At 40.9% G+C, this 20,930-nt stretch overlaps 1 protein-coding gene across 1 annotated transcript in view; it reads left to right on the top strand.

The window, feature by feature from the left end:
* LOC122561689 (kelch domain-containing protein 3) overlaps nucleotides 1–20,930 on the top strand; it is a 218,239-nt gene that overhangs the window by 186,766 nt on the left and 10,543 nt on the right. Inside the window, exons 17-18 of the mRNA XM_043713698.2 lie at nucleotides 15,369–15,469; nucleotides 19,175–19,259. Of these exons, the coding sequence (XP_043569633.2) occupies nucleotides 15,369–15,469; nucleotides 19,175–19,259 (186 nt within the window). The remainder of the gene's footprint in view (nucleotides 1–15,368; nucleotides 15,470–19,174; nucleotides 19,260–20,930) is intronic.

The following is a 20,930-nucleotide window of genomic DNA, read 5'->3' as shown; positions in this document are numbered from 1 at the left end:
TTTGATGATGGGACTGGAGTTTGGGTGCCAAGGGGTGCGGACATTGGGTCTTCTGGTGATAGAGTGGGAGCATGATCCAGTGGTGGGGGAAAGGAATTGTTATGGTCCAGGGCATTGGTCTGGAGCTTGGAGATATTGGGTATGGTGGCTGGGGGTTCAGATCCCAGCAGTGTCTGGTGGTCATTGGGGTGAGGGAGGTTTTGGGTCCAAGAGGTTGGGGTGGGGGTTTGGATCAGGTCGTTAAGGGGCCTTATGCAGTGCAATTAAGGTATATGAGGTAAATGCAGGGACAGTTGAACAGTTACTCAGGAACATAAGAACAAGAGTAGGCCATTCAGTCCCTCAAGCCTGTTCCACCATTCAACGAGCTCATGACTGATCTGTGGCCCAACTATATAAACCTGCCTTTTGCTGGTATCCCTAATACCTTTGCTCAACAAACAATTGTGTATCTCAGATATAAAATTAACAAATGATCCAGCATCCACTGGCATTGTGGGAGAGAGTTCCAAACATCTACCATGTTTTGTGTGTAGGAGTGCTTCCTTATCCTTAGCAAGTACACTAGGTGTTTTGTAACCTAACTTTTCTTGAGCAACTATTTACTTGACTGCAGAGGAACATTTCAAAGTCTTTAGTTTAATTGGATACTTTCAGAGGATCCCAAATGATAGGGAATTGTCGAGCAAAATTTTCAGTTTCCTGGGGAATTTCTTCAGAGTCAGCTGTGATGGGGAATTCACAGGGTCTCCATGCGCAACTTCATCTACATTTCAAAGCAATTATCTGTTCATCAGTACATGGATGGAAATGTGTTGCTGGAAAAGCGCAGCAGGTCAGGCAGCATCTAGGGAACAGGAGAATCGACGTTTCGGGCATTAGCCCTTCTTCAGGAATGAGGAAAGTTGGTCCAGCAGGCTAAGATAAAAGATAGGGAGGAGGGACTTGGGGGAGGGGCGTCGGAAATGTGATAGGTGGAAAGAGGTCAAGGTGAGGGTGATAGGTCAGACTGGGGTGGGGGCAGAGAGGTCGGGAAGAAGATTGCAGGTTAGGAAGGCGGTGCTGAATTTGATGGATTTGACTGAGAAAGGCTGGGGGGAGGGGAAATGAGGAAACTGGTGAAATCCAAGTTCATCAGTACATCCAGGCCAATGTACAGACATTTTTGATCTTTGGCTTATGACCAGCCTCAAGAAATCTTTTTTACCAGTAGTGTCCTATTCCTTCCAATCTCTTGGTTCAATAGTTCTATGAAGAAAAAGGCTGAACACATTTTGATATTGCAACACTGCTCATTGCCCATTTTAAATTCCACACTTTAACCATAATCAGCAACCATGAGGCATAGCTTATTGGTCACACACCTCAACTATTGCACAAAAACCACATGCCAGCAAAAATAAATTCTTTAGTTAGCATCCTTTGTGCAACTAGATTTCCCAAGAAGGTTTGGGAACAATCAGACCAACATCCTTCCAAAAGATTTTATAGCACTTTATACAGAGGCCATGCAAATCTCAATGTATTATCACTTCAAGACTGCCAAAGATAATTGGAATAAAGAAAGTGTCAAAAGCAGACTTTTTTTTGGTTTCATTGAGCAAATGACCTTCAGATTTCAGGTTAATAGAAACCTAAACTATATTTTGATAAATACATCCATAAACTGAATGATATGTAATTCTTGTTTAAGAAGGAAGGATTCTGGGTAATCCAAGATGGAGGATGGGAAAATTTTCTGGCTGTAACACCTGCTCCTTTATTGAGGTATTTTACTTGTTGGAGGTGATTTCCTCGAATTCCAGGAGCAGCAATTACTGTTTTATATGCTATTGCATTGTTTTGGAACTTTGGAAAAAAAAAGTCAAAACAACAGCAGTTTTAAAAAGGAGAAGAACAGACAAAGGATGCGCATGGTGAGGTCAGTACAGGAGAGAGAGAGAGAGAAAGAAACTGACACCACAGTGAACCTGCACAATTACTGCCTTTGCTGTTTGAATTCATGTATCGCTGGTCATCAGAGTGCATGTGGGAAAATTAACAAACAGTGAAATTCACAACAGATCTTGAAGGAACCTTTGGGCGATGTTCACAGCACAGAAGTAGATAAGTGTATTGTTTTTAAGTGGAACCTAGAGAAAGTCTGCAGTAGTGAGTAGGGTGGGTTGTTACTTGATTATATGTATTTGAGATATGTCTTTTGATTAAACTTAAAATATAAGCCATAACTATTAATTTAACAGGGGCACTGTTTTGTAGAGGAATAAAACGGTGTTATTTTCGGGATCTGTAGATTGTGAAGGAGAAAAGTTGGCCTTAAGTAGAGTGATATGCGCTTCTTGTCAGATGTGGGAGTTAAAGAGAGTTTAAGGGTTACTGCGGATTATATCTGCAATAAATGCTGTTGGTTGCGAATTCTATCAGATTGAATGGGTCAGTTGGAAAGACAGTTAGAAGCAATGAGGAATTTGCAACAGGAACAGTATGTGACGGATGGCAGCTATAGGAAGGGGGGGGAGTCTCAGATACAGTCACATAGATGGGTTAACTCCAGGAAAGGTAAGAGAGATAGGCAGCTAGTGCAGGAGCCTTCTGTGGCTCTACCCATTTCAAACATGTTTTGGAAAATGTAGGGGGTGATGAATTCTCAGGGGAACATAGCACGCACAGCCAAGTTTCTGATATTGAGACTGGCTCGAATGCAACAAGGGATACGTCGAGTTCCAAGAGATCAATTGTGTTAGTGGACTCTCCAGTCCAAGGTACAGACAGACGTTTCTGTGGCCAGCAGCGAAAAATCAGAATGGTGTGTTGCTTTCCTGGTGCCAAGATCAAGGATGTCTCAGACAGGGTGCAGAATGTTCTCAAGGGGGAGAGGGGCCAGCAAGAGGTCACTGTCCACGCTGGAACCAACAACATAGGAAGGGAAAAGGTTGAGATTTTGAAGGGAGATTGCAGAGAGTTAGACAGGAATCTAAAATGGAGGTCCTCGAGAGTAATAATATCTGGATTACTCCTGGTGCTACGAGCTAGTGAAGGCAGGAATAGGAGGATAGAGCAGATGAATGCATGGCTGAGGAGCTGGTGTGTGGGAAAAGGATTCACATTTTTGGACCATTAGAATCTCTTTTGGGGTAGAAGTGACCTGTACAAGAAGGACGGATTGCACCTAAACTGGAAGGTGACTAATATACTAGCATGGAGATTTGCTAGAGCTGCTCGGGAGGATTTAAACTAGCAAGGTGAGGGGATGGGACCCAGGGAGATAGTGAGGAAAGAGATCAATCTGAGACTGTTACACTTAAGAACAGAAGCGAGTCAAACATTCAGGACAGGCAGGGACAAGGTAGGACTAATAAATTAAACTGCATTTATTTCAATGCAAGGAGCCTAACAGGGAAGACAGATGAACTCGGCATGATTAGGAACATGGGACGGGGATATCACAGCAATTACAGAAACATGGCTCAGGGATGGGCAGGGCTGGCAGCTTAATGTTCCAGGATACAAATGCTTTAGGAAAGGGAAAAAAGGAGGCAAGAGAGGAGGGGGAGTGGCGTTTTTGATAAGAGATAGTATTACAGCTGTGCTGAGGGAGAATATTCCTGGAAATACATCCAGGCAAGTTATTTGGGTAGAACTGAGAAATAAGGAAGGGATGATCATCTTAGTGGGATTGTATTATAGACCCCCTAATAGTCAGAGAGAAATTGAGAACCAAACTTGTGAGGAGATCTCAGCTATCTATAAGAATAATAGGGTGGTTATGGTAGGGGATTTTAACTTTCCGAACATAGACTGGGACTAGCATAGTGTTAAGGGTTTAGATGAAGAGGAATTTGTTAAGTGTATACAAGAAAATTTTCTGATTCAGTATGTGGATGTACCTACTAGATAAGGTGCAAAACGTGATCTACTCTTGGGAAATAAGGCAGGGCAGGTGACTGAGGTGTCAGTGGGGGAGCACTTTGGGGCCAGCGACCATAATTCTATTAGATTTAAAACAGTGATGGAAAAGGATAGACCAGATCTAAAAGTTGAAGTTCTAAATTGGAGAAAGGCCAATTTTGATGGTACTAGGCAAGAACTTTCAAAGCTGATTGGAGGCAGATGTTAGCAGGTAAAGGGACGGCTAGAAAATGGGAAGCCTTCAGAAATGAGATAGCGAGAATCCAGAGAAAGTATATTCCTGTTAGGGTGAAAGGAAAGGTTGGTTGGTGTAGGGAATGCTGGATGACTAAAGAAATTGAGGATTTGGTTAAGAAAAAGAAGCAAGCATATGTAAGGTATAGACAGGATAGATCGAGTGAATCCTTAGAAGAGTATAAAGGCAATAGGAGTATATTTAAGAGGGAAATCAGGAAGGCAAAAAGGGGACACGAAATAGCTTTGGCAAATACAGTTAAGGAGAATCCAAAGGGTTTTTACAAATACATTCAGGACAAAAGGATAACGAGGGAGAGAATAGGGCCCCTCAAAGTTCAGCAAGGCAGCATTTGTGTGGAGACGCAGAAAATGGGAGAGATACTAAACGAATATTTTGCATCAGTATTTACTGTGGAAAAGGATATGGAAGATATAAAAAGTAGCGAAATAGATAGTGACACCTTGCAAAATGCCCATATTACACAGGAGGAAGGGCTGGATGTCTTGAAACACATAAAGGTTGGTAATTCCCCAGGACCTGATCAGGTGTACCCTAGAACTCTGTGGGAAGCTAGAGAAGTGATTGCTGGGCCTCTTGCTGAGATATTTGTATCATCGATAGTCACAGGTGAGGTGCCGGAAAACCGGAAGTTGGCTAAAGTGGTGCCACTGTTTAAGAAGGGTAGTAAGGACAAGCCAGGGAACTATAGACCAGTGGGCCTGACGTCGGTGGTGGGCAAGTTGTTGGAGGAAATCCTGAGGGACAGGATGTACATGTATTTGGAAAGGCAAGGACTGATTAGAATAGTCAACATGGCTTTGTGCGTGAGAAATCATGTCTCACAAACTTGATTAAGTTTTTTGAAGAAGTAACAAAGAGGATTGATGAGGGCAGAGCAGTAAATGTGATCTATATGGACTTCAGAAAAGCGTTCAACAAGGTTCCCCATGGGAGACTGGTTGGCAAGGTTAGGTCTCACGGAATAAAGGGAGAACGAACCATTTGGATACAGAACTGGCTCAAAGGTAGAAGACAGAGTGGTGGTGGAGGGTTGTTTTTCAGACTGGAGGCCAGTGACCATTGGAGTGCCACAAGGATCAGTGCTGGGTCCTCTACGTTTTGTCATTTACATTAATGATTTGGATGCGAGCATAAGAGGTCCAGATGACACCAAAATTGGAGGTGTAGTGGACAGTGAAGAAGGTTACATCAGATTACAACAGGATCTTAATCAGATGGGCCAATGGGCCGAGAAGTGGCAGATGGAGTTAATTCTGTTAAATGCAAGGTGTGCATTTTGGGAAAGCAAATTTTAGCAGGACTTATTCACTTAATGGTAAGGTTCTAGGGAGTGTTGCTGAACAAAGAGACCTTGGAGTGCAGGTTCATAGCTCCGTAAAAGTGGAGTCGCAGGTAGATAAGATAGTGAAGAAGGCGTTTGGTATGCTTTCTTTTATTGGTCAGAGTATTGAGTACAGGAGTTGGGAGGTCATGTTGCGGCTGTAGAGGACATTGGTTAGGCCACTGTTGGAATATTGTGTGCTATTCTGGTCTCCTTCCTATCAGAAAGATGTTGTGAAACTTGAAAGGGTTCAGAAAAGATTTACAAGAATGTTGCCAGGGTTGAAGGATTTGAGCTATAGGGAGAGGCTGAACAGGCTGGGGCTGTTTTCCCTGCAGCATCGGAGTCTGAGGGGAGACCTTATAGAGGTTTACAATATTATGAGGGGCATGGATAAGATAAATAGACAAAGTCTTTTCCCTGGGGTTGGGGAGTCCAGAACTAGAGGGCATAGGTTTAGGGTAAGAGGGGAAAGATATAAAAGTGATCTAATGGGCAACGTTTTCACGCAGAAGGTGGTACGTGTGTGGAATAAGCTACCAGAGGAAGTGGTGGAGGCTGGTACAATTGCAACATTTAAACGGCATTTGGATGGGTATATGAATAGGAAGGGTTTGAAGGAATATGGGCCGGGTACTGGCAGGTAGAACTAGATTGGGTTGGGATATCTGGTCGGCATGGACGGGTTGGGCTGAAGGGTCTGTTTTCATGCTGTACAACTCTATGACTCTATAACAACATAATTGTTCTTTTGTGAAAACAAAAAATGCTGGAGATCACAGCAGATCAGACTGCATCCATGGAGAGGGAGCAATATAACGTTGCGAGTCTAGATGATTTTCATCCTTCCTTTTTCAAATAGCTACAATTGATAAATAGCTTTTCAGACTGCACTTTAAGACAAAGGCCTTGATATTCTAATGGCCAGGGAGTGTATTATGCAGTGCAAACTGGAGATGTGCTTGAGGACATCAGCAAATCCCAGAAGTGCTACATAGCATGGGAATGTCCCAGGAAATAGGAAATTATCCTGCATCTGAATCACTCTGACAATAGCCCATCCCATCAGAGAATTTGGAGGGTACAGCTTCCATTATGTTAACACTTACCAGGAAAAGTTAAACAAATAAAAATCCACTTGAGGGTAGCGGTAGAAGGGTGTTTTTCTGGCTGGAGGTCTGTGACTAATGGTGTTCGGCAGGGATCTGTACAGGAACCTCTGCTGTTTGTGATATATATGAATGACTTGGATAAAAATGTAGATGGGTGGGCTATTCAGCTGCAGACAATACAAAGATTGGCGGAATTGTGGATGGTAGAGAAAATTGTCAAAGGATACAAAGGGATATAGGTCAGTTGCAGATATAGGCAGAGAAATGGCAGGGTGGAGTTTAATCCAGGTAAATGTGAAGTGATGCACTGTGGGAGATCAAATGTTAAGGAAACTTATATTAATGGTAGGACTCTGAATAGCATTAATGTACAGAGGGATCTTGGGGTTCAAGTCCAAAGGTCCCTTAAAGTAGTCTTGCAAGTTGACAGGGTAGTAAAGAAGGCATGTGGCACGCTTGCCTTTATTGGTCAGGGAATTGAGTACAAGAGTCACGATGTCATGTTGCAGTTTTACAAGACTTTGGTTAGGCAACGCTTATAGTATTGTGATCAATTCTGATCGCCAATTACAAAAAAGATGTAGAGGTTTTGGAAGAGGGTGCAGCAGAGGTTTACAAGGATACTGCCTGGGTTAGAGGGTATGAACTATAGCGAGAGGTTAGAAAACCTTGGCTGTACTGTTCTTTATTTTATGTTCTATTGATCTGCTCCCAGCCCAAATAGAAAACGTACACACCCAACTACATCTTTTTTCATGCCTTAAATCCCAAGAATCCTGACAACCAACACGTCCAAACCAAATTTCTCACAATCTAACACAATTCCAACTCCTTCTTGGACATGACATCCACACCATCTGCCCTGAGATAGTAAAGTCTTCCATGTCTAAATGCAGCAAACCAAGGCAATGTTGACAAGTGTCGAGTAACATTCATACCATTCAAGTGGCAGGTAATGACTATCTCTAACAAAAGGGAATCTATTATTCCTTGACATTAAATGAGATCCACTATCTCTGAGTTCCCCACTATCAACATTCGATGGGTTACCATTGACCGCAAACTGAACTGGACCAGTAAATTAAGCACCTCAGACATAGGAATTCTACACCAAATAATTCTGATACACAAATGCTTGTCCACCATCTACGAGGCACAGGTCAGGACAGAGATGGAATACCCTCTACATACCTGGATGACTGCAGTTCCAACAACTATTATTCAGCTTTTGCAGGACAAAACAGTTAGCTTGACTGGCACCACATGCACAAGTAACTAGTCCCTCCAATACCCACGCTCAGTAGTAATAGTAGTCTGTACCATCTAAAAGATACAATGCAGAAACTCACCAAGACTCCTTAGATACCATCTTCCAACTCCCCAAATACTACCATCTAGAAAGACAAAGGCAGCAGATACAATGGGAACAATGCCACTTGCGTATTCCCCTCTAAGCACTCCCCATTGGAAATAAATCACTGTTCCTTCAATGAAGAATGTTAAAAACCTGATCTCCCTCCCTAATTGAATTGTGGATCTACATGCACCATATGGACAACAGCTCAACACCACCTTCTCAAGGGCAGATGGGAATGGGTAATGAATGCTGTCCAACCAGCAATGCCCACATTACAGGAATTAATTTTATAAGTGCTGGCATTGACATGCCGTGTAAGCCATATATATTTGATTTACTTGCTTAGTTACTGATAATGAGATATGATTTACCATGAGCTGTAGTTTATTAGCATTGAAACACAAGTTAGATATGTGCAATTCTACGAAACCCAGCTTTCCTTCAATTTCTCAAGTAACCTTGCAGTTTGTAAATTAGTATGTTCTCACACTGGTTTAAAATCTGTTTTGGAAGCTCAAGATAGTAAAGAAGTTTATATTACCCAGATTTTAGCTGGCTGAACTAAGGCTGAGGCTGTTCTTCTCACTCTCAAGATTCCTGCTTCTTGTGCTAATGTTGTCTGGAATTTCAGCCTCTCTGATTCGAAAGGCCCCTTTAAATGCAGTTCTCTGGATCATTCCCCAATACAGTGGCTTACTATTGTTTACCCTGTCAGCATGGTAAGGGGAGGGGGAGGAAACGGCTTAGTAGTATTATCACTAGACTATTAATCGAGAGACCCAACTAATGTTCTGGTGTCTTGTGTTTGAATCTAGCCATGGTAGATGGTTGAATTTGAATTCAATAAAGTATCTGGAATCAAGAGTCTAATGATGATCACAAAATCACTGTCAATCGTCATTTAAAAAAACTCATCTGGTTCACGAATGTCCTTTAGGGAAGAAAACTGTCATCCTTACCTGGCCTGGCTTAAATGTGACTCCAGACCCACAACAATGTGATTGACTGTTAATTGTCCTCTGGGCAAGTAGGAATGGGCAATAAATGCTGGCCTAGCCAGTGACACTCACGTCCTGTTAATGAATTAAAAATGTTAACCAATGTGCAGATTCCTCCTATGTAGTTACAAAGGCTTAATACAGCAATGTAAATAACATAATTCAGTTATTCCATGTGAATGAGTTTCTGTTCCAGGAAGGGTATTACAAAAGATAGTATTGGATATTGTAATTTGCCTATTGATTAAACCAAACTGGGAGACAGGCTTTTTCAAAAACAGTTTTACTGAAATTCTGATCTATTGTTTCGTCTGAAACATTGTGGCATTATCTCCTCAACATCTATTCAATATAGTCAATCAAGATAAATGGCTTTCATTTCCGTCTGGCCTGATCTATTTTGACAGTGAATTCTGCAAGCTTCCAAGCTTATTACTGTATCACAGTTCCCTTCCCAGCAAGCCATTCAGTTGGCCAATTTTACTTTTTGTATCCCAAAAGAGCTGTTATTTATTTAAAAAGGACATTCCACTGCCTGCAGCCATGTGCCTCTCCCCCAACCACTGTCATTGACTTATTCCTATCTCTGTAGCTGATGCTAGCCTGAAACATCGAAAACTTCCCTGACTTACCCAGCATTCTACCCACCTGGAACCCTACCAACCTGGTGCCACTACAAGCACCTGGGATTCAACCCATCTGGCACCCTACTTATCCACACCCTATCCAGTTTACTCCCTACTCACCTGGCACTCTACCATCATTTCCTGAAGAAGGGCTAATGCCCGAAACGTCGATTCTCCTGTTCCCTAGATGCTGCCTGACCTGCTGCGCTTTTCCAGCAACACATTTCCAACCCTACCATCATGGCACCCTGGCTTTCTATCCATCTGGCATCTTAACCCCTTAACCAATTGCCACACATTCCCCCATGATTCTTTTTTCACTCACTCAAGAGATGTGGGCATCGCTGGCTAGGCCAGCATTTATTGCCCATCCTTAATTGTCCAGATAGCAATTACAGATACATTGCTATGGGTCTGGAGTCACATGTAGGTTAGACAAGGTAAGAATGACAGATTTTCTTCCCTAAAAGATATTAGTGATGGATTTTTCTAACAATCAACAATGATTTCAAGGTCATCATTAGACTCTTAATTCCGGCTTCTTCATTGAATTAAAATTCCCCGATCTGCTCTGGTGAGATTTGAACCCAGGTCGCCAGAACCCTATTACCTTACATAATTACACTTCCACAGCATGTGTTATAGTAACTAGTATTTAAATCTCAGAAACGACACACTGCTGCAAAAGATCGCCTGCTTTGATTTCCTTTGATCATCTTGCAGTATGAGGGGGATAATATTGATTACAGCTACACAAGAAGAAGCTGGAATCAGAATACCTGACCAGAAATGCAGAGCTCAATATTAACAAATAATAAATGAGTCAAGTGGCAATCTGACTATGTTTGTCACTCCTTGGTATGTCTGGGCCAACGGCATTTATTCACCATCTATCTGAGGCATGTGCCTATTGGAGAATATATTGGACAACACAATTATTGCAAAACTGTATCAGTATAAGTGAGGATGTGAGGTTCTGTAGTGTAATGGCCAACACATTGGACTTCTAATCGATTGATAAAGGAATTATTTAAAGGTTGTGGGTTTGAGCCCCATCCAAGTCAAGTTTTTAAGGACTGTTGTGGTACAGAGGTGTGTCATAATTTTTCTGAACAGGTTGATTAGAAAATATCTTCAGACTCATTAATTAGGCTTCTATGTGCAGATTGGGCTCTTAGGTGAGATAGAAGAGGGCAACTGGAGCGATTTAAAATTCTAGGAGTGGATGGTATGTAATGTCACAAAGTTTGTAATCCAGAATCCCAAGCTGATATTCTGGAGCAATCCCAGGGATATATGGTCTTGTGGTATAATCAGTGAACTAGTTATTGAGACAAATGCTCTGATGACCTTGATTTTAATCCCAACATGGCTGACAATAAAACTTGACTTCACTAAAAATAAAATCTGGCAGTAAGTAGCACATCTAATATAATCACTGCTAATTATTGTAAAACCCCATTTGGTTTGGTTCACTCATGCCTTTCAGGGAAGAACATCTGTTGACCTTATTCTGGATTGGACTGGAGGACCAGTGAGCCTGGCTTGAGGACTCTTGATGGTGTAGCAGGGATAGGGGATCAGGGGGTATTGCAAGGGAACTCCCCCAGCCATGTATCTGGGGATGTGAGATCACTGAATGTGTATGGTGGACTTCTTGGCCCAAGGGACAGAGCTGAAGGACTGCTTTTAAGAGGGTAGGTGATGGTGTAGTGTTGCAGAGACCAAGGTAATGTTCTGGGGATCCAGGTTCAAATCTTACTAGAGCAGATGGTGGAATTTCAATTGTGTTAGGGGGCATAGAACATAGAACATTACAGCACAGTACAGGCCCTTCAGCTCTCAATGTTGCGCTGCCCTGTGAAACCAATCGAAAGCCCATCTAACCTACACTATTCCATTCTCATCCATATGCCTATCCAATGACCACTTAAATGCCCGTAAAGTTGGCGAGTCCAAAACTGTTGCAGGCAGTGCATTCCATGCCCCTACTACTCTCTGAGTAAAGAAACTACCCCTGATAACTGTCCTATATCTCTCACCCCTCAATTTGATGCTATGCCCTCTTGTGCTAGCCATCATCATCCTAGGAAAAAGGCTCTCACTGTTCACCCGATCTAACCCTCTGATTATCTTATATGTCTCAAATAAGTCACCTCTCAACCTTCTTCTCTCTAACAAAACAGCCTCAAGTCCCTCAACCCTTCCTTGTAAGACCTTCCCTCCATACCAGGCAAACCTCCATGCCATAGATTGAAGGTAGGAGGTTTGGAGGGATGTGAAAAATTTGTTTTTCACCCGGAGGTTATGGCAATCTGGAGCTCACTGCCTTTAAGGTATTAGGTGTTCGTTTGTGATATAAAGGCATACATGGCTATAGACCAAGTCCTGGAAAAGGGGTTAAAATAGTTAGCTGGTTATTTTTGATTAGCACAGATTCTATGGGCCAAAAGGCCATTTTCCGTGCTGTAGACCTCTATGTCTCTACGTGAAGAAATATTATTGGGAAAATGAATGGAACTATGAGGAGACAAATTCCCTGTACCAAATTATTAAAATCCTGAGCTTTATGAGACGTAGCTGCAGAGGTACTGGATGCTTTGATTTTAATTTTCAGAATGCTTTAGATTCCAGAATAGTTTATGAAGATATAAAGTAGCATGCATATTCCAGCTATTTAAGAAAGGAAAAAGGAAAAATACACGAACTATAAGATGGATACCTTAGTGTCAGCAGTATGCAAATGTGAAAATCTGTTTGACAAAATATTGCATATGGGATTGAAGATAGTCTATTAGAGTGGAATTAAGATTGTTTAATGAGCAGAAACCAGATATAGGAACAAATAAAATATTTTCAGGTTGCTGAGCTGTAACTGGTAGTGTACTTCAATGATTATTAGAATCATAGAGATGAAAAGCATGGAAATAGACTGTTCAGTCCAACTTGTTCATACTGACCATGAGTCCTAAATTAATCTAGTCTCCATTTGCCAGCATTTGGTCCATATCCCTCTAAAGCCTTCCTATTCATATACCCATCCAAATGCCTTTTAAATGTTGTGATTCTACTTAGGCAGCATCAGATATTTACAGTCTAAATGTTTGAGATAAGGAAAGAATGTAATGTAAGTAAGTTTGATGGTTAAATAAAGTTATGTGGCAAAGTAATTGTATATTTATCTGAAAAGGTTTAGAAAGGTTAATACTGATTAGTATCATCCACAATAGTGATATGACTTGTGGCAGAACAGAACTAAGGAGTGAGATCTAATACCTGGTCCTCTTCAAACTCTCAGTGACAATGTCCTCATATCAATGTAACTTGAAGCTAGTTGCTAACATGCAACAAAAAAACTTGTCAACTACAAGAGATTCTTTGCTGTAGACCAGGATTAGGTTTGCCTGTAGCAAGGAGAAAGTGAGGATTGCAGATGCTGGAGATCAGAGTTGAGAGTGTGGCACTGGAAAAGCACAGCAGGTCAGGCAGCATCCAAGTCGCACAAAACATTGATTCTCCTGATCCAAGGATGCTGCCTGATCTGCTGTGCTTTTCCTGTAGCAAACAAGACCAAGCACGCCCTGGTGTTAAGGAGATTGGTGTTGCATATTCATCCTGAGTAACAGCCCAGACAGCCTGCTGAATTTGACAGTCCATACAATAAGTAAGTCATGAGCAGAATGCTGAGAAGCAGGATACAGAGGGATAGAAACAATTGCGTGATTGGGCAAAACCATGACAGATTTAATGCAATGTAAAGAAGTATGATGTTATGTATTCGGGCTGGAAAAATCTTTTTAAAAAGTGAATGCATTCAGAGGAACTTGGTTTTCCATGTATGTAAATCACAAAACCATTACATGCAGGAACAGCAAGCGATTAGGAAGACAAACCTTATGCTAGCTTATGATTCGGAGATGCCGGTGTTGGACTGGGGTGTACAAAGTTAAAAATCACACAACACCAGGTTATAGTCCAACAGGTTTAATTGGAAGCACACTAGCTTTCGGAGCGACGCTCCTTCATCAGGTGATTGTCAATCATCTGATGAAGGAGCGTCGCTCCGAAAGCTAGTGTGCTTCCAATTAAACCTGTTGGACTATAACCTGGTGTTGTGTGATTTTTAACCTTATGCTAGCTTTAGTTGCAAAGGATTAGATATTAGAGTAAAGAAGTCTGAGTACAATTGTACAGGGCATCAGGAGGTCATACCTGGAGGAAAGTTTTTGGTCACCTTATCTAAGGAAGGTAAGACGATAAGTGAATTTCCCTGGTTTGGTTGCAATCCCAATCTTGGCCTCAATTCTAAACTGATAAAGATTAGATTAGATTAGATTACAGTGTGGAAACAGGCCCTTCGGCCCAACAAGTCCACACCGACCCGCCGAAGCGCAACCCACCCATACACCTACATTTACCCCTTCACCTAACACTACGGGCAATTTAGCATGGCCAATTCACCTGACCTGCACATCTTTGGACTGTGGGAGGAAACCGGAGCACCCGGAGGAAACCCACGCAGACACAGGGAGAACGTGCAAACTCCACACAGTCAGTCACCTGAGGTGGGAATTGAACCCAGGTCTCCGGCGCTGTGAGGCAGCAGTGCTAACCACTGTGCCACCGTGCCGTCCTAGGTGTCCATGTTGGGATATTTGTTGTGAGCTTCTCAGAAGTGACCAATCAACAGGTTAGCTCCAGGAACCAATCAAATTTTAATAGCAGGCAGACCAAAGAAGCAAGAGGCCCAGTAGTAGGACATTTTTTAACTGACATCCCCACCAGGAAAGTTAGTTGTTACTGAGAAAAGCAGGAGAGTACAAGAACACCTAAAAACAAGGGCATTATCTGCAGCATTGTGAAAGACTTAAATTGATACAAGGCCCCACAGTCTTCATGCCAACATTGTGAAAACAGATCCCAGACGCCTCATGGGTCTATGAGGGTTGGACTTAAAGCCATATTGTGTTGGAGTCCCTCTCATCCATCTGATGGCATGAACTCAGTCAGCCATAGTAAGGAAGGTGAGTGGATCTTGAATGTAGATCTTGCTGCATATAGACATGGACTGAATCAGTATCTAAGGAATTTTGAATGGTGCTAAACATTGTGTAGCATCAACAAACATTGCCACTTAAGATGGAGGTCATCGATGAAGTTGCCAGACTTAGTCTTGCAGAGATACTAAATCAAACATAGTCTTATTAGTTAAAAAAGCTAGATTTTTGCATCTGTTTAGAGGGCCAGTGCAGAATGAATAGGCTGAATAGTTTCTTTCCTTACTGTAGGAATTCTATGATTTTATGAAACAATATTTGAAACTCCACAAGTCAACTTTTGTAGTCAGTTTGGTGCTCATCCATCAGATTGTCAACTTTACAATAATGCTAAGAATTTATGCAATGTAGTTTATAAATCTCAATTATCCATTCAGATGTTAAACTACACCTTGGAGAAAAACATGACTTCCAAATCGAAACAAGCTGATTTGATGGTGCTACAGAATGCTTGCCTGATTTTCATCCTTGGACCATACTGCAGGTTGAGGGGCATAGTGTAAATTTTTCTCTATGCCACACCATTTTCCACTGAGAATTTGGTTAGACAATCATCAACCATGTTGTACTTGATTCAGTGAATAGCATTAACTACATCCTAAGTTTCCATCCCAAGCCCAAGTGAGATCATAAGCTCACCAGATATGAAATAATCCAAGATGTTCATGCCAAAGGTCTATAGCTGCAGTGAACACCTTATGATCTTTCTTTTTTAAATTTTATTTGTAGGCAACAGAATCCAGGGATTTGAGTTCCATTTACAAGCAAGCTATAGAAATGATCACAAATGCTTTCGCTATGCTGGACGTGGAGTTTCAGAAACTGGATATGTATGTTATGTCACATTTTAAATATACTTTAAACTCACTTTTAATATAATTGGTATCAGTGCAAACATTGGATTAATCAATTTACATGAAATATAATTTCTCATTCTCTACCATAATTAAAACTGTACTTTTGAAGATACATGCATAGAGACATGCAGAGCAAATGAACACCCAGTCAAAGGAGCATATATTAATATGAGTGACACAAAGCTTGGTTGATGAATTTGTTTTAATAGGAGTCTTAAAAAAGAAAAGAAAGGTGGAGTAACAAAGATTTCATCATTTTTTTCTTCATAAATATTGCAGAATGATACGTGAAAGTGTGATCTTAGACTTTACATTGTCAATGCAACAGCAAATTTTGCAGACTTGTGTGCTGGCAGGTAATTTATTTTGTCAGATCGTTTGCAATGTTTCTGGTGCAAAACCGACTTCTGATTTCTGTTCAACATTAATTAGCTGTCGAGTAGATTTCAGATGGTAGGTAAATATATTTGTGGAGGGTGTAGGACAGCTATAGAAAGGAGCTGTTAATGTGGCAAGTACATTTGTAAGTTCAGAACAAACATATGAATGTAGGTCATTCATTCCTTTGAACCCAGACGTTATTCAATGAGACCGTGGCTAGTCTGTTTCCACATCTTCTTCCTGTAGTATCTCCATATATTTTAATGTTTTTAATTGGTCAGTTTGTCTCCTCATTTCTAAATCGCCTCACCTTGTCCTGAGACTGTGTCTCCCATATGTTGTGGGAATAACAGGTGACATTTTGTGGCTAAGGTAGAATAGTGCTTCCAAATCTTATTTCCAGTTGTTTTTAATGAACCCATTCAAGGATGTTATAACATATGTCTGGGGAAGGTGGGACGTGGATCCAGACCTGTAGTTTCCATCAGCACCTGAGGCTGACTGCTTCATCTCCATCCCATGACTTTGTAACATCATGAGACTGGCTAGAGCTTAATGCAGTTTCAACATTAACTCTTTCAAGCCACTTTTTTAGATATTAGTTTCCCCAATTTTCCCCCTATCGTTAACTATTACACATTCACGTATATGTTTACTTTCTAAATTTGCCAGTATCTCATCTCTCCTTCTCTCTGACTTTACAGTTCATGTGGTCTGGAGATTTCACAAATTTTCCAGTATGCATTCCTTCAGATTAGAAAATCGAGAGGCATTGGATTGAGGACAATTAATCTTGATTCTGACTGTAACCCATTTCTTCTGAGAGGTTCACTTATTCCCTGGATGTCCTTTGAGCGTGATGATGTTCTTGCTAAACCAAGTACAGTAGTAGATCTATTATTTTATCTGGAGGACCTTTAATCTCCTGAATTCCATTCACAGAGAAACTCATCTTTCCTACCTCAAGTAGTTAGCCCATAACATCAATTGGTGGACCATTAAGGGTCATCATTGATGATGGCTATTATTTTAAAGCAATTATTTTCTTCCTCACAGTATCCTGGCTCTTAAGATCAAGCAATCTTCTTTTGCTGTATCTGGGTTTTCAGGGCAAGAAACTCATTGCTTTTGACTGGGTCCTGAATCTGTGGATGTTAGTCTATCTTCAGTGAAGTCATATACAGCTCATCTCTATTTTGTTCAATTAAATATTTATTCTCAACCTGTCTGTGTTGAAGTATATCAGTTCTTTACGTTCAACATGCAACTTGCCAATTAGATTGGGCATTTTCATTCATTCTGTTGTTGTGTTACTGGTGAATTAAAGATTTCCATGGACTCAGTTCTATTAGCAGAGCACTGCTGTTAATTTAGCATTATCACTTAGTAAGCATTGAAATGTTACTCTTGATATTGTGTTGGTTCATCTTTAGCAAAAGATCAAATCTGCTCTATCCCAATTTGTTCAATGTCAGTGAGTTCAAGTGGATTGCACTGCTCATTCTTATTCTTAGTTTTTGCTTCTTCTGACAAATTATGCTGACTTTTGTTTTCTAATCTGCGTTCAGTGGTGATAGGATTAGAAAACTTTTCCACAACACCTGTAAAGTCTGCAATTTACTTTCTGTTACAGAATGAAATAATTCTCATGCCAACATAGCCAATCTCAATAGATTATTTCTTCATTTGGGTCCTGCCCGCCCTTCAGATCATTAGCTGCTGATGCTTAATACTGAGCTGTGTCCTTGGCAGTATTTTCTTTGTGGTAGTTCACTGTTGCTTGCCACTCTCAGGTTTAGGACAAAATAAATTATAAGCAAGGCTAAAAATACAAAGGGACAGCAAGGGAGAAAACATGAATGGGAATGGGTTGTGAGGCTGCTAGGCCCGAGGCCAAGGGCCAAGGGCCAAGGTCAAGGAGTAAAGTCAGAGGGCAAACACAGATTAGGGTTGAGGTTGGAGAGAGTGATGAGCATGGATGTGACATTGGTGCCCAGGGAGCAAGATTGATTGCCTAAGGACTGGTGATGGTTGTAGGGTGGAAGGGAGAGGAGGTGGAGTTGTAAAGCTGCAAAGTGCAGTATGAGGAGTTGCAAAGGTAAACAGGAGGAGGTGCAAAAGGAGAGTGGAAAGGCACTGCAAAATAGGTATACGAGAGCTGCAAATGGGGAGAGAATGCTGCAGGGGGACTGAGACATCGAAAGAGGAGTAAAAGTCTGCAAAGTGGGGAAAGGATCTGCAAGATGGGGAGAGATGCGGAAAAGAAGCTGCAAAGAGGGTAGAGAAGTGGCAGAAAGGCTACAGAATATGTTGAGGGAGGGGAAAGATTCTGAAAGTGGAAGAGAAGGTGCAATGGGGCAAGAGGGGCTGCAATTGTGAGGAAGTGCAAAGGGGAATGAGCATTTTGAAAGGGGAAGAGGGTGCACAAAGGATGAAAAAGGTCTGAAAGAGGACAAAGGAGCTGCAAAGGTAAGAAAACAGTTTTAATCTTTTCAATAAAGGATATCTTGTGTCACTGGTATTAGGAGAACTGAGGTAATTAATTTTTATAAATTATGTGGAGTTTCTAAATTAAAGCTGTCGGAGTTCAGGGGCTACTATTGGGCAATAATGTAGTTGATCCTATTATACATGAACACAGTGTTAATTGTATAAATTAATTTTAAACAGTTCTATTTCATAAAGATATGCATTTATGTGTTTTCACATCTCAAAGTGTCAAACATACAATGAATTACCTGATGTGCAAAGACATATTGGAAATAAATTGTGACCTCATCAGTCTGCAGAAGGCATATTGACAGTGATGGATGGAAATTATTTTCTAAAAACAATTATTGCTAACTTATGCCTGTTGTCTTGTACCAACTCAACTACTGTGGTACCTATGTGATTAATTCTTTCCTTGTGCATTATGGCTTTGATGATTATTGTCAAAGTTAACGAATTTTTCAAATTCTACCTTTATGTCAAAATCCCTCACATATACGCACAAATACAGAAAATTTGCAACTAAGTTACTGGATCACATAATGAGGGCATTATTGAGGCTGAAAAAGGAGTTCCCTGAAAACCAAAATGTAGCCCCCAACAAAAACAAAACAATGAGTCTGGTCTCAGGTGTAGCTCAACTGAAACAGGAATCAAACCCACATTGTTGGCGATATGAACTGTAAGATAACCATTTAGCTCGCTAATCTAACTGTATTAAAAAGGAGAGTGCCTTCTGATATTTATGTTGCATACAAAACAGAATAACAGATATGTGAATAATCTTTGTCCCATTTTTGCTCACAGTGAGAAAGGAGAACTTGCACGGGCCAAAATAGCTTTTCAGCAAGAAAAAGAGGCTTACAATAAGCAATACAAAAATCAGCAACAGGTGAGATACTCTAGCAACAAAGAAGAGAAATTGGAATAGCTCTAAAGATTACTCTGGGTACTCAGCAAGTCTGGCTGCATTTGTTGAGAGAAAAAAAAGTTAATATTTCAAGTCTGATATGATTCTACTTCAGGCAATGAGGCATTGGAACTGTTCTAATCTTTATGGTCTTTGCCCAAAGGCCACAAGTCCTGCCAGATTCTTATGGAAGTCATTGAGAGAAAAGTCAGGGTTAGGTTCTCCACCAGTGCCCATTATTAATCCACATTGATGCTCTAAGACTTCCAAATGTATTAGCTAAGTATTAACTGTTTTGACAACTGAGTGGAGTCTTTGTTTTATGATTAGCATCTTTATGTGGTTATAGTAAAACATTTTTCTATGGTCTCATTTGTCGACATTTGAATATTGATTTAGATGAAATTAGGAGATATACAATTGTTAAAGCTTCTATTATTTATACTATAATTGTTCTGTACAATTGAAAGTTTCATAGAGCTGTAGGAACAGCAGTTGGGTTTTTCTCCTCAGCATTTCTACATTTGTTATTAGATCTGTTCATTGTTTCAGAATACACTGTCCTCTGGGTAAATGGACATGTTGATGCTATGGAGGCCATAGAAGGGCATAAAGTGAACATGGAGATCATAGAGTGTGCGTAAAGAGAGTATGGAGGTCGAAGGAGTTATGGAGGTGGAATGGTAACAAGGGTTATGGGGAACATGGGAAAGACCTTTTGAACTCACCTTTCAAAAGATTCCTGATCCAAACCATGATTCAAGATTCTTCTGAGGTGAAATGAACCACAAATCATGGAGGATCTGGCCTAAATCCACGAAGTTACTGCAGTTATGAGTTGTCCACTGCAATGGAGCCAAAAGGCCAGGGTGCACGATGCATGCTTGCTACATACACCTTCATTTTGTGTTGCCAAAAATAGCTGGCACCAGAAATGGGGTTCGGAGTCCCATAATTGAGGTCCTATTACAATTTTTAAAAGCTCCTAAGTCAGCCCAACTTTGTGAAAATTTCAGGCCAGTCTATCAGATGCCTCCTCTTCACTAAGGATATTCTCGCTCAAATCTACCACCTGTTGCAGACATAACTATAGTCTCTGAGCAAGGCAAAGATCAAATTACTGGTGACTGAATGTTACTTTGGCTAGGATCCTTAATCTTTTTTCTCAGTTAGAACAGGTAAAACTTTCAAAATTTCGCAATTTGCTCCATGCTGTTGCAATACAAAAGGGCAGTGATGCTTTGCATGTCAAGAAAGTTGGATACATTTCATTCTCTCTTGCCACAAAAAAGCAAGCAGTGTGAGAACATGAATTCACAGGTTGCCATCTTGCCGTGAAGTATGAAGCCATTGACTGCATGTATGTTGCTTTCTGCACATCTGCTTTTAAAATTCATTCTTGGGATCGCCAAGCTGTAAGGATCAACCCTACTGCCCAACCCTTGAGAAGCTGTTGGCAAACTCTTGTACATTGTCTGGTATAGCTATACAAGTAGTATTGTTAGGAATAGAATCTCAAGCTTTTGACCCAGTTAAGGCAAGATGAAAGAGTTTGAAGTCATGAATGTACGAGGCTTGGATGAGAACTTGTTGGTCATGGTGTACTCATACATCTGCTACCAAGGTTCTTCGAGGGGATAGAGATCATGGGTT

Source organism: Chiloscyllium plagiosum, unplaced genomic scaffold (genome assembly GCF_037043375.1).
Source record: "Chiloscyllium plagiosum isolate Xiang-an unplaced genomic scaffold, Cpla_swu_hap1 HiC_scaffold_2, whole genome shotgun sequence".
In the NCBI taxonomy this organism is placed as follows: Eukaryota; Metazoa; Chordata; class Chondrichthyes; order Orectolobiformes; family Hemiscylliidae; genus Chiloscyllium; species Chiloscyllium plagiosum.
Note: the sequence above shows the minus strand (reverse complement) of the source record. Positions and strands in the feature narration are given on the sequence as shown.